The sequence below is a fragment of the Pelophylax lessonae genome (genome assembly GCF_965119305.1).
Source record: "Pelophylax lessonae genome assembly, chromosome: 1".
NCBI lineage: Eukaryota > Metazoa > Chordata > Amphibia > Anura > Ranidae > Pelophylax > Pelophylax lessonae.
Window position 1 is genome coordinate 433,228,573 of NC_138768.1, and position 17,824 is coordinate 433,246,396.

Below are 17,824 nucleotides of genomic sequence, written 5' to 3' on the forward strand. Positions count from 1 at the left end.
CATGGCTAGCCATAAGGAGCAATCAAACAGTCTACTTTTGGTTCATTGCAGTAACAGCTAGGAAGACAATCCATCTTTTAACCTTTGCTTATACACAGTCAGCCATTTTTTTTAGCCTGTGCCAATATTTATGACAATGCATCCCATTTACTATAAACCAGTAAAGCCACTAAGGCAGTCATTGGTCTTTAATACTTGGCTTGCATTTACATATATACCGCTTCAACCAACAAAATGGCCGATTCCGACAAGTAGTACACTTTAAAATTGCTTCTCTTGCTGTTTACAGAAAATAAACATACAGGTCGCCACTAAGTGAAGATTATACTTACTCTGCAGCACTGCTACGAGGTAGCAAACAGTGTGTGAGAAATCCAGTAAGGAATACTGGTTTTCATAAAAAAAAAAAAAAAAGGAATGGTGAATTGATATACACATTATTATTATTATTGTTGTGTTAGGGCTCAGATTATAAATCACTAGAAAATGTTACTGCCTTAATTTCTCATTTTTCCACAGAAACTGTATCCAACACCACATGTTCAAAAAAACACAATGTTTTCCCCCCGCTTCTATGAAATTTACTGCAGAGTACTTATAAGATATTGAAATTATCTCTTTAAAAAAAAAAAAAATAAAAAAAAATTCCGTATTGCCCCATATGGACTAGATTACAAACATGTTAAAGTCTTCACAGATGCAAGTGCCATGCAAAATAATTTAAAGATCAGACAGCAAAACATACATGTAAAAACTATTCAAAAAGGTAGGTTTTTGTTTTTTGTCTTTTTTTTAAAAGCATTCGTATAAACAATTTATAATACTTTTTTTTTCCTTTTTTTGAATTTTTTCTTTTTATATACAGTCATAAATTGAAAACTATACATCTAGAATTTCTTCAGCTGTGCCTCCACATCGTAACCTATACCGTCCCGTCCTCCAGCTGATCGTGGGATCCCAGAGGGCAGATAGAAAAATGTATATCGTCATAGATTCACGGATGAACCAGGCCACTGCATAGTCCAGTTTTGAAAAAGAAAGTGGACCTCCCTAAAAAAGAAGAAAAATACATGGTTAACCACTTGACCTCCAGAAAGTTTACCCCGCTTCATGACCAGAGCATTTTTGCTATTCGGCACTGGCAATTGGAGTCATGCAACACTGTACGCAAATTAAATTTATGTAATTTTTTTTCCAAACAAGAGCTTTCTTTTGGTGGTATTTGATCACTACGGTTTTTTTTTTACATTTTTTTTTATACAATAAAAAGTCTACAGATGTTTTGGGGGGGGGGGGGGGGGTTTAGTCAACCCTTATTAGTATATATTAGTTGGTTTGCATAAAAGGTTTAGCGTCTACAAGATTATTGTATATATACACTGACATTTTTATTTTATACTAGTAATGGCAGTGATCAGCAACTTATACTGGGACTGTGATAGTGTGGCGTGTAATCTGACACTAACGGACACAGAGTGAGAAAAGAATAACTGATACGGACATCAGTGCTAATACTATACACTGTCACTGTACTAATGTCGCTGGCTGGGAAAGGGTTAACATCTGGGAGAAAGGAAAGGGTTAACTGTGTGCCCAACAAGAGTAACGTGAAATATGTGCTGCTTTTACTAGCAGATGTGGCTGATTTTTCTTCCTGCAAAAAACAGCCATATTTCTGCTCTGTGTACAGAGCCCATAAATCATTGGCCGGGACAAGCCGTGGGCAGGAGAGGCAGCTGCCCTGGGCACAGAGGAGCGAGGGGGAGGCAAAGAATAGATGAAGAGTGGTACACCCATTCTATGACATATATTAAAAGTGAGGGGGGGGGGGTTGCAATTCTGTATCCTTGCCCTGGGCACTGGTTGACCCTGTCCGGGTACTGCCTGGACCTGCTGACCAACTTGTGCTGTATCGAATCACAGCACAGAGGGGGGGCGCTCCCTGCCCAGAAATTCCAGATCACGTAAATGATCTGGTGCAGAGCAGCCACCCCGTTGCTGTATATGTGCGTGGGGCGGTCAGCAAGTAGTTAATAAGCCATCTTAAAGTATATCTATACCCAAACTTTTTTAGCTGTGGACCGAATTGGGAAAGGTTAGAACCTCTGTCAGATTTTACTACTATTCAGGGGTCCATTAAAGAGAATTCCCCTCACTTCCTTTTCTGGGAATAACCTTTTACTAAAAAAAAAAAAAAAAAAAAAAAAAGGAAAATCTGCACCAGGGAAACAGACAGATTCTAGCATTCCCTTACTAAATATTACTCCCCGCTTAAAAAATCAATTCTAAACATCAGCTGCCCATAAAATGTCCTTTTACATGGTCACTGACACTATGTACTTTGTTTTGAAAGACAACTCTAACCTAACCAATCTTGAAAACTACTTGATGTCCATAAGGCCATTTATAAACAGCCTGGACTTATAAAAAGCTCACGGCTGCACTTTTTTTATTTTCATCGAGTGAATACTTTTACGGTATGTGGAAGGATATTAGCCCCCTTGTGACAGCATTAAAGCTCAAATGGGGGGGGGGGGGTTGTTAAACTGTAATAAAAATTAAAAAAAAAAAAAAAAACAATAAATGCAAAGGCACCCCGCTGCAATAGGAGGCTTGACACGTTTGGTATTCATTTTTCAGAACAATCACAGATTTTATATTTGGCCAAAAATGGGTATTCTATTGCGTCTGTTAGCACCAAATTATTTTGTTGTATTTTCTCCTGTTTTGTATTTTTTTTTTTTTTAATTGAAGTGTCACAAAATAATGCATCATTTAAGCTTACGCAATGTTCTGCACTGACATGAGGTGCATGGAGTTGGGCTTTGTAAAAATGCAGCATCTCTATTTTTACGCAATGTGCCACAACCCACATTAATGCAGCATTTTGGTGTAAACAGGGTGAAAAAACTATCTTTGTGCCCTTGCAATAGGAAACACTTATGTTTAATTATCCAAGAAAAATAAAGCTCATCAAAAGCGGTTTCCTAAACAAAAGTTGTAGCAAAAAAGCCTCAGGAGAGTGCATTTAAGGTTATTGTACAAAACACACATAATTAAACCAAGTGAGCCATGCCACCAAACACTAAACAAAAGGATTTTGTACTGTGCTTTCTCCGTTCACAAATTAGTACGCATGCCAAACCTACAGTGAGAGTGAGGGTAGTTGCAACATATCATGGGAAAAAAGAAAAAAAATCAAATTCTATTTTTGTGCAAAAAAATACAGCTGGTATCTACAAATTTTATATTATGAAATGGAGAAGTATAAACAAAAAAAGGTATTTGGCCCCTTTCACACGGGCAGATCTGTTTTGACGGACTCTGCTTTCTCAGCGGGGATCGATCCGCTGATCCCTGCTGAGCAGGCAAATTACAGGTCCATCTCTGCTCTGTGTGCAGAGACAGAGCTGTCAGAGTCCGACTTTCCTCTATGGGAGATCGGATGAAAACGGACGGCTTGTCCGTTTTCATCCGATCCGACCCAATGGACGGATGGCGAGCGTATACGTCGGTTTTCAGCGGATTTTGCCCCTCAAGGGAGAATGGGTGGCCTGATCGGGTCCGCCTGAAAAATGGACAGGCAGACCAGATCGGTCCGTTTGCGTGAAAGGGCCCTTAAAGTTGTTGAATGTAAATGCAGCAAAACTAAGAAGTTTGTTTTCCCTAAAAATCTCATGAATCCGCTCTTTGCTCAGATTACAAAATCAGAATAGCTGTAATTTCCAGGCAAACCACAAATAAATTTTCTTGGGAAAATGATTATGTTATAAGACTAAATATCAGCATAAAACAGAAGTGAGAAATACACTGATCAGCCCTAACTTTATGACCATAGCTCATCGGAGGCACTAGACCTCCGAAGGTATGCTGTGGTATCTGGCACCGAGCTCTTAGTACCAGATCCTTTAAAAGTGGTTGTAAACCTCAGACATGAAATATGAACAAAGCATACCCTTCTATAGTGTGTAGTTTTGTCTCAATTAAGAGCACTAAGTGTCAAAATTTCAGCACGAATCATTTTAGACAAGTTTTCCTGACATCAAGAGGAAAAAAAGGTGACAGGTGAAGGATCTCCATCTGATTGACAGCCTCAGCGCTCTTCCTGTGAGCTTTGTGAAGGAGGCGGTGTCCCTTTCTTCCAATCAGCGCTCAGCTCTCCTCACTGAGCTCTACAGGAGTAATTTCAGCTACCCCATCCTTTTTTTTTGTTTGACAGCTCAGACAAGCTTTATAAATGTTGCAGTTTGAATGGATGAAGAGAACACTGCAGATAGACAGGAACAACTTATGTAGGAGGATTTGTTTCAACTGGGTATCACTAGATGCCAATCATGTCACTGGGTATATGTAAGGGTTTACAACCACTTTAAAAGGCCAGTAAGTTGTGAGATGGGACTTTCGTGGATCAGACTTGTTTTCCCAGCACATCCCAGAGATTCCCGATTGGATTGCGATCTGAAAAATTTGGCAAGTCAACACCTCAAAGTCATTGTTGTGTTCCTTAAACCATTTTTGAATTCATCAGACCAAGCCACATTCTTCCATCGCACAATGGTCCAGTTCTGAAGCTCATGTGCTCATTGTAGGCACTTTTGGCTGTGGATACTGGTCGGCAAAGTGAAGAACATGAGGACATGACCAGCAGCAGAGGTAGTGAGACAGTCAACAGTAAATGGCTTCAAAACATGCTTGGGACAAACATAGATCCATAGTCCGACAATAAAGTTACCAAAAAAAAAAAAAAAAGCAAGACTCAATCTTTCTCTGCCGTCACTTTCCTATGTTTCTGCCCACAGCCTGGCAGTGGCTATGCAGCCCCATATGCAACAAACTGTGATGCACTGTGTTCTGACACCTTTCTGTTGGAACCAGTGTTAACTTTTTCAGCAATCTGACCTAAAGTAGCTCTTCTATTGGATTGGACTACACGGGCCAGCTTTCGCCCCCTCCTCATGAGCATCAATGAGGCTTGGTCGCCCTTGACCCTGTTGCCATTTTTTTTTTTTTTTGCCCACTTTTGGTAGGTCCTGACCACTACAGCCTGGGAACACCTCACAAGAGATGCAGTTTTGGAGTTGCTCTGACCCAGTTATATAGCCACTACAGTTTGGCCGTCGTCAGTGTGGCTCAAAATTCTTCGCTTACCCATTTTTTTCCGGCTTTCAACACATCTACTTCATGGGCAACAAATTTTTTTTTTTGCTGCCCAGTATATGCCACACACTTTGTTACTTAATCAATTTCATGCTACTTGTCAGTGGTCATAACATTATGTCTGATCGGTGTATACCTCATTAAATTAACAATCCATATCTGTATTTCATATCCTGACTCTAAAATGTACACAGGATGTTTAAATTGCCAACTGTACTGCCCTATCAACACCAGATAATATTTGATATGGATTGTGCAGGCTTTGCCTATTTGAACACAATTAGTGAAAATTTCAGAATCTATAAAGATCGAGGCAACTTGTTAAACACATAACAATGTTCAAGAAACCTGTAAGGTTCTGTCTTATGCAGGATCATAACACAGATAGCACTAGGCTCAAGCAAATATGTAGCCAAAGGGATTGGTAAACCTTACCTGAACACCGCGGAGTTGAATGTAGTCAAATATAAACCATGCTAGACAATGACACATAAAAAACACCATGATATCCCATCGAAAGATATGATGTGCTGCCCAGCCGATGATTAAACTGGATACAAAACATTCAGATATAGGCTCGCATATGATTGTAGCAGGAACCATATTTATCCTTAGCTTAGTCCACCTGGGAAAAAAGAAATATTAAAGTTATTCTGCTTTTAATAATGCTGATACAGTATACAAACACTAGGCCTTATGGGGGGGGGGGGGGGATTCTCCCAGTTATAGCAGGTACTCCAACAACTACCTATCCATGACTTGCTGCTGCTGGTCACAAATACTACACTACTACAACACTGTTCCAGCAAACAACAGTGTGTCCAGTCAAGAGATTGGAGTAACCTCACTTCAGTGTAGCCAACTTTAATTTCGCTTTAGATGGAGGCAGCTAGTTCTAATTTAGGTGGAACTTTAGCCTTTTTTTTCCCATATGGTTTTTAATGAGGTCAGAAAGTCAAAAACCATCAAGATTTTATTGCTCTGAGACTTTTGGGAAAAGGTCATCACACTTCCCATCCTAGTCTTGACAGGAAAGGAGGGCACCTTTCTCCAAAAAGAGATATAGTAGTAATAAATACTTTTTAGTAAAAGGAGTGTGCGCGCACCATTGGAGACTTCCTCTTATTTGCATTCCAGTGCAACGGTACAGAAAAAAAAAAAAAAAAAAAAGATTATATATATATATATATATATATATATATATATATATATATATATATATATATATATATATATATATATATATGTGTGTGTGTATGTATATGCTTTCACATGCAATAGCTAGAAAAACGAGGAAAAATATGTGGCTGGAATTACACTTTTATAGCTGTGGGAAGAGGTATTTTAGTAACTGACAAAAATTTATGAAAATTTTGCAGTTTAGAAGCAATAATAAAAGCAAATACTAAAAAAGGCATAGTGTCTAAAACCGACCTATATATAATAATTTCTGTAAACCAAGTTGAATTTCAGAGAATCTATTTTGCATACTTACATTGGGCCAGCTTGGCATTTTTTGAAAATGTTCTCTGAATGGTGGCCAAGCCGAGCAAGCAACAACCTGTAGTTACTATGTTGAAAGGATGCTGTGCAGCACAGAACCCAAAGACAGCAGATATCACTGTAATAGCTCGGGCTACTACAGGGATTTATAGCTTCAACAGAGGTCTATGTATACTTCCTTTGAGCCAAGTTAGCCCAGTGTATGTATGCAAAATATAACATTTCTGGGAGTTTAGATTTAGTTTTCGACTTCTAATTGTAAAATTAGAAATGATGCTGAAGACACTGGGGTTGATTTACTAAAACCAGAGTGTGCAAAATCTGGTGCAGCTTTGCATAGACACCAAGCAGCTTCCAGTTTTCTTTTTTGGTTAAAGCTAAACTGAACACGCTAAAATTAGAAGCCAATTGGCTACCATGCACAGCTGCACCAGATTTTTGCACTATCCAGTTTTAGTAAAAATCAACCCTATTGCATTGTCTGCAAGTTACATTTATTCCGAACAGGGTAAATCACTTGAAATATCAGCAGAAGCATTTTTTCTCTGCTGCTTTTAAACTTTTTCTAAGGAAATTTTCACATTGAAAACTATTTTTCCACTAGTTTAATCTACAACAGATCTGAGAATATTTATACCATCAATGCAGTCACAGTCAAACTCTTCTACACTTTGAACTTTTATAAACTATCTTTGATAGACAGGAACCAGAACTTCTGACAGGTTTTTTCGCAGACAGTTCATAGGCCTTTTACTTTTAGGAGATGGCTTTTATCAATGCCTTACAAAACATTTAAAACGTGAGTGCCAAATATCAAAGAGTCTTTGAAAGCAGACAAAAAAATCCAATACATATTTATTTACCTAATCATCCTAGATTGAAACTGAGATATAGAGTAGCAACCAGAATTTTGCATTGCGACCTGTGTAGCCATAGAAAATTTCCATCCCCTGTACAAGAAAAAAAACAAAAAAAAATCAAATAATGCTAAATTTTAATCACAGCATTTTAGTCCATTACCAAAAATTTAAGTTCCCACAATTGAACTTTGTGCCTTTGGAATGTGCCCCGTTTTTCTATTGTGTTGTGTGGGTTTCCTCCCACACTCTAAGGACATGATGGTAGCTTAATTGTATAGATCCTGTCTAAAATGTCCATTGTAAGCATAACCCGGTACACATGGGCCAAATGTCGGGAGACATTTGCCGGTTCAAAAAAAAAAAAAAAAAAAAAAGGCTGACATTCGGCCCATGTGTATGACGGTCTGACTGACAGAAGCTGGCCGCTTGGCCGCTTGGCCAGCTTCTGTTGCATGTGCATGCTAGATCGGAGTGTTCTTGGGGGGTGTCCACCTGTCAGAACACAATAGCTCCGCGGGGAGATCGCTATACTAACTTCGCATAGTTAGTATAGCGGCTCCGACCGGAGCTGGCCCTTTTTTTTCATTCAACCCAGAAAGCCAATAGTGTGTACCAGGCTTAATGTGAGTTATAGACCTTAGATTGTAAGGGGCAGGGACTGATGTGAATGTACAAAATAGATGTAAAGCGCTGTATAAATTGACAGCAATATATATACAATACCTGTAATAAATATAAATAGGATTATTTTGGCCACAAAAGGCAAGAATCTGTCTCAGAAAAGACTTAAGACCTTGCCCTCTACTTTAACCAACAGTACAGGACACTTTGAAAGCCACAGAAGTAGGGAATCTATACCACAAAATCTATTATTGGTTTGTCAGAGGTGGGGCTTACCTCTAGGGGAGATATTTTTAGTTATACCCAAAGCAGCACAAGTACTAGAAAGGACTCTGGCAATGATTTTTGAAGGTAGTGTAAAAATCTACGTAAAAGAACATCCACCATTATAATAAACCCATGGTCACAAATAGAAATGTATAGAGATCTATAATGAAAAGTATCTGATATCCACTACCTACCGATCTGCAATTGCCTTGGCCATGAAATAATCTTCAGCTATGTATTGGGCAAATGCAATAAGCCCTCCTGCTTGGTCCAGAATCTCTTTTCTCATCAAGCAAGACATACCAGTAACACACTTGAAACCAGTCACATTAGCAGAAATGTAAGACCTTGGATGGGAAGTCCCAAAATAAACCTAGGATGTGAAAATAAGGAAGAGAACTAAATAAATAGAAAGCTGAAGTTAGTGATTAGTATGTAAAGAATGCTATGCGCAGCATTGTTACAGATGTTAAACAATAGACTTGCTATTCTCAATTTACGTGTTGATCCAAGTCCTAGTACTAAACAAATATAATCTTGTTTTACACACACACTTATTGAAGAGACCCCAAAAGAACAATTGTCGAAACACAAAAAAAGATACTTGTACGGAGTCATTTTTGTACACAAAAATATGTACAAATTCCTCCTAATAGCTATGTAAATGTATTTGACAGATGTTACATTGGTACCAACTGTATGCGGTGGTCTGAATTTTCCATGCATTAAATCCCCCCCCCCCTTGTTAATTCATTAACTACACATCAAAATAAAATGTGTTTGATGAACAAGAATTTATTTTGGGCCTACTTCCATCCGTGTGGTGTGTGAACTTGGGCTGCATTAAGGCAGCACACATAATGCAAACCAGTGGATTACCGTGCGTCCTTTCACAATGAATGACGTCACAGCACACTAGAGCTGCACGATTAATCGTATGAAAATCGCGATCTCGATTCACCCCCCCTGACGATCTAAACCTGACATATGCTCGATTCTTTGCATAGCTTAGGAAGCAGAGAGAACAGCTGTGGAAAAAAAAAAAAAAAAAAGCCTCCCAGCAAACGCCTATCAGCATTAAGTCCCCGTTCACACTGAGGCGGACCCGTTCTAATCTAATAGGAGCGACACAAGTTGCTCCGACTTAGAAAAAGGGTCCGGAGCTTCTTTGGGGCGACCCGGAGCGACCGTCATAGACTTCAATGTTATGAAGTCCGTGCCGGCCGCTCCGAGGTCGCTGCGCGCTGCTTGCACCGCGACCTCGGAGGTCGCCCACGGGAAGTCGGATCGCCCCAGTGTGAATGGGGCCTAAGGGCTCTTTCACACGGGCGGTCCGATCAGATCCGCCTGTCAGTTTTTTAGGCGGATCTGATCGGATCCTCCATGCAGCTCTATGGAGCAGCGGGTGTCAGCGGAGACACTTCCGCTGACACCCGCATCCGATCCTGTGCGTGAAATCTGGACGGATGGAAACCCTATTTTCCATTCGTTCAGTAATCGGAGCGGAGCGGATCTGATGAGAGCGGACAAGCGGTCCGCTCTCATCCGATCCCCCATAGAGGGCAGCGGGTGCTGAGACACCTCCCTCTCCGCAAGCGGAGACGGAGCTGTCATCCGCCGGCTCAGCCTACGGAGGCGGACCGTGTGAAAGAGCCCTTAGGCTGCATTCACATGTCAGCGTTTGGATCGCGGGCGGAACCCGCCGCGGTTCCGCCCGCGATCCGGAGATTATTGCAAATCGCGGGACGCCTAGCGTTGCCCGTTGATTTGCAATAGCCCCCCAAACGCCGAGCGATGTTGCCGCGATTTCCGCCTGCCGAATCGCGGCAACATCGCGCAAACAAAATCGCTGGACGCAATACGCTCCAAAGAAGCTCATGTACTTCTTTGGAGCGTATTGCGTCCCGCGATTTTGTTTGCGCGATGTTGCCGCGATTCGGCAGGCGGAAATCGCGGCAACATCGCTTGGCGTTTGGGGGGCTATTGCAAATCAACGGGCAACGCTAGGCGTCCCGCGATTTGCAATAAATCTCCGGATCGCGGGCGGAACCGCGGCGGTTCTGCCCGCGATCCATACGCTCACATGTGAACGGAGCCTTAGTCTCCCAGTAACTATAAACAAAATGATTACATTGTATCTTTTCCTTCCCTCTGCCAGGGAGAAAGGAAGTTTAACCTCTTAAAGACTAGACCTTTTTCTGACACTTGTTGCTTGCAAGTTAAAATCATTTTTTTTGCTAGAAAAGTACTTCGAACACCCAAACATTTTATGTATTTTTTTTAGCAGAGACCCTACAGAATAAAATGGCGATTGTTGTAATATTTTATGTCACACTGTATTTGCGCAGCAGTCTTTCAAACGCAATTAATAGACTTTAATGAATAAAAAAAAAAAAAAAAAAAATGTAACAGTAAAGTTATCCCAATTTTTTTTGTTACACAGAGAATCGTGATCTTTATTCCAAGCTAAAAAATCGTGATTCTCATTTTGGCCAGAATCATGCAGCTCTACAGCACACCAATGCACAACCGGTGTTGCTCAATATAGCAGTGTGAATCCAGTCTAACTTCTATAGAGATCGGACAACGCTCCCTCTTTATCCTGGTGACCAAGGTGATGCACATTGTTTTGCACCACAAAGTTCATCTTTTTTTGCCAACTTTATTTAAAGTGCACAAAGTGACACTTATGTCACCGCACAGTAGTGCAATGAGTAGCACTTCTATGCAGTGACATGCAATGTAATGCAGCACGTTTACATTTTATCACACCCCACTGCACCACATCTCCCTGCTCTCTTTTAGAACTGCCTTTGCTGAAGAGTGTAAAAAAAATAAACACACACAATAGGGAACCTAACAAAATGTCCATAAATAGAAAGGTTTGCTACAAATTGTGCCTACCCATAAACAGTAAATGCTTTACTTACAGATCTCTCTGTTCAGGCTTTAAAAACTTACATCATTACAGGTTCTGCTTACCTGAACTGACATAAGAGAGCTGAGAGGAAAGCAACAAGCTAGATTAACCCTGCCAAATTTTCATCTCTCAGGCACCACAGCAGGAGAAATCTGCCTTCTCTTGTCACGCACTTTTCAACAGCCTCAGTTCAACTTTAGCCCATACAAAAAAAAAAAAAAAAAAAGACTTCCTCTTAATTTTCCCTTTAACTCTCTGTAGTTCTATAGCCTGCGGATCGCTTCAAAAATATTAATGGAATAGAATAAAAGTGAAGCTTTAAGTCCGTGGTGGGATAAGCGCATCACCTCCACAAATCATATTGTAAAATTTCTTGAAAAACGGATGTGTGACGGATGTCAGTATATTTTTTAGGTCATGCATGAAAGTCGCTATTTGTTGTTGGAGTTTAAATGGTGTAAAAAAAAAAAAAAAAAACAACAGTGAAAACGCTGACAACTACCATGGCATGGAGTCAACCAGGAGGATATAAACAAGAAAAGGGCTCTGCTGAATTATAGTTTTAGATCAGTTTAAAAATGGCTCCAAAATTACATAGAGAGATAGCATACAGCCATGCCAAGGATACCTAATATTCCTTCTAGGTATGATTTCATGTACCAAAACATAGCTCAGCTGTACATATGAAATAAACACAAGTCAGGTGTGCTAGTATCACATTATATAGCACTAAAGTGGATAATGGAATATGCAGCAGCAGATTTTCAAAGTCACTACACACCCAACACACTCAGACTACCTCACGCAACTTGTTCCTCATTCTTTCCTTCAGTAAGGCTGGGCAATGATTTGTCACACTCTAATTGTAGCTTACCTGTTCTAGCGTAGCAGCAAAGCCCTGCCTGTCTGCTACATAAGGAAGTCCATGGACCAAACCAACCTTTTCCGTCATCTGATTAGCCATGTCAGTCAATGTGTCAGGTTTCACTGCCATGCAAAAAAGTCAGAAAGTGGTAATATGTTAGCAAGAACAAAAACACTGCACATGACCGTATAAAAAAAAAAACACAGGCTGAAATTTTTCCACTGTCTAAATCTTATGTTTGTTTTCCTCTCCTGAATCTTTTAAAGGTTTTTTTGGTGATGACTTCAAAATGGAGAAGTAGAAAGGCAATCCGCCCCAAGACACAATGGCAATAAAAACTTCATAAAAAGGTTCAAATGCTTTCTAACTATCGAGAAGCTAAAGTGTACCCAAAACACGGAATTGCCATTTCCAACTGTTTTAAAATGTAGCGGGATCAAAGTTTGTCAACTGGACACGGACTAATTGTCCTAGTGAGACATTAACATGTGAAAAGAATGTGCATGTAATGTATTCTAGAAATTTACAGCCCAAAATAAAATACATCAAGTTGGGATGCTGTGTAAAATCTAAATAACAGAATGCAATGGTTTGCAAAGCGCATAATCCCGGATTTTATTCACAAAAAATAAACCTATCAAATGTTTAAACCTAGAAATTATATAATTAAAAAAAAAAAAATAAGGTCATTTTAAAATTGATGGCAGCAACACATCTCAAAAAAGATGGAACAGGGCCAGGTTTACCATCCCCTCTTCTTTCCACACTCTGTAACCATCAGGGAACTGAGGAGACCAGTTGATGGAGTTTTGGGAGATAAATGTTGCCCCTTTTTTTCCATAAAATAGAGTCCAGCTGCTCAACAGTCCTGGGTCTTCTTTATCAGATATTTTGTTACAAGATGCACCAAATATTTTTAATTTGTGAAAGGCCCTGACTGCAGGCAGGCCAGTTAAGCACCCGGACTCTATCTGAAGCCATGCTGTTTTCATAGTTGCATTATGCAGTTTAGCATTGTCCTACTGAAATTTGCAAGGTATTTCCTGAAAGACTGTCTGGATGGGAGCATATGCTGCTGTAAAACCTGGATACGTATTTCGCATTGAGGGTGCCTTTCCAGATGTGCAAGCTGGACATTCCATACACATCAATGTACCCCCATACTATTAGGGATGCAGGTCTTTGAACTGAGCACTAAGCCAGAAGTTCCCTCTCCTATTTAATTCCAGGGGCCATGGTTGTCAAAAAAAAATGTCAAATTTTAATTCCTCTTACCACAGAACAGTTTTCTACTTTTCAACAGAACATTTTAAATGGGATTTGGCCCACAGAAGATGGCAGCGTTTCTGGATCATATACAGATATTGCTTCTTCTTTGCATGATAGAGATGGAAACTGCATTTTTCAATGGCACAGCGAACTGTGTTCACAAACAGTAATTTGATATTTTTCCTATTGTGACTAAAATATAGGTTTATGAGCTTTGCAAACCATTGCATTCTGTTTTTATGTCGATTTTACACAGCATCTCAACTGTTTGGAAATATGGTTGTACGAAACACTTTTTTTTTATTGTGCCTTGACATAACTTTAAGGTGGAACAGCATTCACTAATGTGTAAATGTGAGAATAAAGAAAGAATCCTCAAGTAAACAGAATTTGTCCTTTCAGGCAGTATGAATCTGAAGCATTTCTGAAGCCAATACTTTTTTTTTTTCCTGCGTTTTTGGTTGAGTAGGGGAAGGTTTAAACTTTGTCTTCATTTGTGTCTCATGACGGAGTGTTCCCTTCACTTCCTGTAACGGAGACTTAGCAGGAAGTGAGCAGATATCTTCCAAATGCCAGGGAAATTCCCCTTTTTAGACAGCTGTCAGGGGAATGTGTGTCTCCATTGGATTGGAAAATGTTCCTTCATTTGCTGTTTTGGTGGTAACTAATATTTTTGATTTACCCTGGTGCATTTTCATTCTCGTTGACCATAACAATTAGAGAGTGACTTATCTCCCCAACAGAGGTACAGATGGCAATAAAAACTTGCCATGGTTCTAACCCATGAGTTCTCACCCTGTGGCCCTCCAGCTGCTGCTGAACTACAAGTCCCATGAGGCTTTGCAAGGCTGACAGTTAAGCAGGAATCCCAAAGGAAGAGGCATGATGGGACTTGTAGTTCCGCAACAGCTGGAGGGCCACAGGTTGAGCACCCATGTTCAAATCTAACCCCTCACCACTATCAAAATCCTAAAAAATGTAGTTCCATTTTAACCTGATGGAACATTCTGTCAAAAAAATAGTATTACAGAATACTAGAAATACTTAATTTTTTCGGTCTCTAAAAAATACCTCTCACTTCCACTATATTGTTCCTGTTGTCCTATTTGCGTGTTCTCCCTTTTCCCTGTAATATGCATAAAGGCTCTAGAGCATTCAAAGAAGAATGTTGACTGTTTGAATTTTGCATTGTCTACACAGCAACCAACCTCATCAAGTCATGTAATGTACTAGGAGGATATGGAAGAATAAATAGATCTTATCAAATCCCGCCAGGCCTCAAAGCTCTTGACAAAAAAAAAATACCAGCAGAGCCAAAATGGGTTCTACGGGGATTCCAGTGATGGTGTAAAAATAGACATATGTAAATAAAACAATGACAATATTCATCATAGCTATTCTAGAATTAGCTAAGGGGACTCCAAAAATGTACTATACTTCAGCTTACCAATCATTAGATGGTGGCTGCATCAGTTTTTTTTTTTTTTTTTAAATAGTCTTTTTTCCCCCTCTGATCTGGCCTCACCTTTACTCTGGATGAAGGAGCACAGTCCAGCTAACACCTCCTGACAGTAAATGGTGTGCCTTAACACTCTACATTTACAGGAGAGCTTGTTCTGTAGCAAAATAACAGACTTAGACCCGGTTCACACTGGGGCGACCTGTCAGGCGACCTGGTCGCCTGCCATAGAGAAGCTGTGGACCCGTTCTAATAGGAGCGACACAAGTCGCTCCGACTTAGAAAAAGGGTCCGGAGCTTCTTTGGGGCGACCTGCATTGACTTCAATGTTATGAAGTCCGTGGCGGCCGCTCCGATGTCGCGGCGCGCTGCTCGCACCGCGACCTCGGAGGTCGCCCCTCCAAGTCGGATCGCGGCAATGTGAACGGGGCCTTACTGGCTGGATCACCAGATAAAAATACAAGAAAGAAAAACATAAAAAAAAAAACAAAAAAAAAAAAACAAACACACACCACACCACTAATGCAGCCATCACACCCAAGAATTGATAAGCTGAACTATAAAGGTTTGTTTTGGGGTTTAATAGCACTTTAAGCATTGAACATCTTGTCATTTCATGGTTTCGCTCATTAGCATTACACAATGAGAAGAATTGTTTTGCATTCCATATTAGGAAATTTTATATTCTGTGGCGGCATGTATAATTGCACTGATAAGCCCGGTAAGGATTGTTATAAGCCTGGTAAGGATTGTTAAAAATGTCACCATCAACATACCTTTAATCCCACTGTCACATATCCAGATGAGGTCATACTTAGCAAGTTCATATCCAGGCATTAGATTGTTTATCTTTGGATTAATGCCGACCTTTTTGCCACCTAAAATGTAAAGAAGAAAAAACCACAGTCAAATATGGTCACGGCTATGCATGAAAGGACCTATGCCCGAACAAGTCATACACAACAGAAGGAGAGGGGAAATTAAAAAAAAAAAAAAAAGTCTATAAAAACATGAAGCCCAGTTTGGGCCAGAAAAGATAAAACGTGAACCTGACCCACACCTTGGAACTTGGTAAATACTGGCTTCAATAAAGTGCATGGGTGATTAAAATCGAGAACCACTTTAACCACTAAGTGATATTTACAAGTACTACAATTGATTAAATGCCTTCTCATCTGCAATCTATAAAATAACATTCCTTAGCAAGATGCTCTATATTGAGCATGTGTTAATAAACACCCTCTATCAAAAGTAGTAGCTGCCATCTACTCCGATCACTTACAGCAAGCAATAAGCAGGCTTTCGGATTATATGATCACAAGACACTGCCAGCCTGTAGAACTGTCCGTGTCCCATACAGACAGACACTTTGACAAAAGTAGGCAGCAGACACTGGCTTAGTCAGATGGATACAGGGGCCAATAAAGTGCGAAATGCCATGTGTTTGTGTTTCAATAAAACCATGAACCTGCATTTAGGCAGCATATGTTAGTCAATCAGGACGCAGCAGCTGTATGGACTCACCAGCACTTTATAGTTCGACATCCATGCAGAGACGGGTGCGCAGCCCCAGATACACATTTCCTGTATTTGGGGCCTATGTACCCATTCCTGTATACCTGACAAATTTGGATGCTTGGTTATGCCAGTACAGCCACACTGTCTCCTTTGATCAACAGTCTTCCTGCATGCAGCTCAATGCTATTCCAGAAACCAAAAAACATCTTTGTGCCTTCTGGTCCCTCTGTACACCACCTCCAAAAATGTCATTTCCTGCTTGGGAAAATAACCACACTGATATTTTATCCTGATAAAGCTATGCATGACGTCGCAAAACGCATTGATGTCACAGTTCCATCACGGGACCCTTAGAACAGCACGCCCCCCAAGCGGATAAGCGCATGACTGGGAGAGAACCTTAGCGTGGCCCGTCTAACACAACCGAGAGCGAACCCAGGGAATCTATCATGAATACCCCACCCTTTTGCAGTGGATCCGGTGTATACCTCATGTTGGATCAGGAATGGTACACAGGCAACAGGAGCCGGAACCGACATGGATCAGAACGACTATCTGTTGATCACTAAAAACGGTAGAGCAACAAACTGTATGAATAAACCTAGAGAACTCGATAAGGCAGGGTAAGACAGCTCGCTCCTTGTATACTGTGATAAGCGATGCTTGCAGGACTGCCTTGAAATTGTGAACATTTCCACTAAGTCACTGGGGTGACAGTGGTTTTTCCAGGAAGCGCTTTTCCATAGTTTGGCTTTACTGAAAGCAGCGAAAAACGGACATTGCACTACAGTCCATCCAAAATACATCAAATGGTGGATTATGCATTCATTCATGTTCAATCCATAATAAATGTCCATCCACATCTCTAGGCCTAGTTTGTTATCTCTTGGCCTAGGCTTATATCAGCCAATTCACTGCATTACCAGTTAGAGATGCGATATCTATTGATATTGCTATTTGCCATAATAGAGGGGAGCCCTGGGGCCTATGGGAGCTGCTGCTCTGATGTTTATAAAATCAGGACATTTTATCTTCTTCTTTCCACTTATTCCGAAAAGATGTATGCAGCACAGTCTTCCAGTCCAGACATATTTATTGAGTGACATTGTTCTTCGAAGTGTGATTAAGGTTTTCTGGTGCACAGTGTGGTTTAAATTAGTATTTTTACTCTTTTATTGATGGGATTTTTTCAATAAAAATACATGCTTTATATTCAACCCAAGTCCAGTTTCTGCCTAATTAACCACTTGGTTATCCATTGAGGGAGCTTTACTCCCACTTGGATGTAAACGTCCTCCTCTTTTCTCTATGTATGCTATAGGTTATAGGGCAGAACACCAATTGGTGCCTTGGACAATGGTGGTGTGAATTATTTGAGATTATCC

The 17,824-nt window shown here is 40.3% G+C and overlaps 1 protein-coding gene across 1 annotated transcript in view; it reads right to left on the reverse strand.

The window, feature by feature from the left end:
• Window positions 1-569: 569 nt before the first annotated feature.
• UGCG (UDP-glucose ceramide glucosyltransferase) overlaps window positions 570-17,824 on the reverse strand; it is a 73,607-nt gene continuing 56,352 nt past the window's right edge. The window contains exons 4-9 of the mRNA XM_082271146.1: window positions 15,698-15,799; window positions 12,203-12,315; window positions 8,603-8,781; window positions 7,524-7,610; window positions 5,593-5,782; window positions 570-1,050 (exon numbers count right to left, since the gene is read on the reverse strand). Of these exons, the coding sequence (XP_082127272.1) occupies window positions 880-1,050; window positions 5,593-5,782; window positions 7,524-7,610; window positions 8,603-8,781; window positions 12,203-12,315; window positions 15,698-15,799 (842 nt within the window). The 3' untranslated portion in view covers window positions 570-879. The remainder of the gene's footprint in view (window positions 1,051-5,592; window positions 5,783-7,523; window positions 7,611-8,602; window positions 8,782-12,202; window positions 12,316-15,697; window positions 15,800-17,824) is intronic.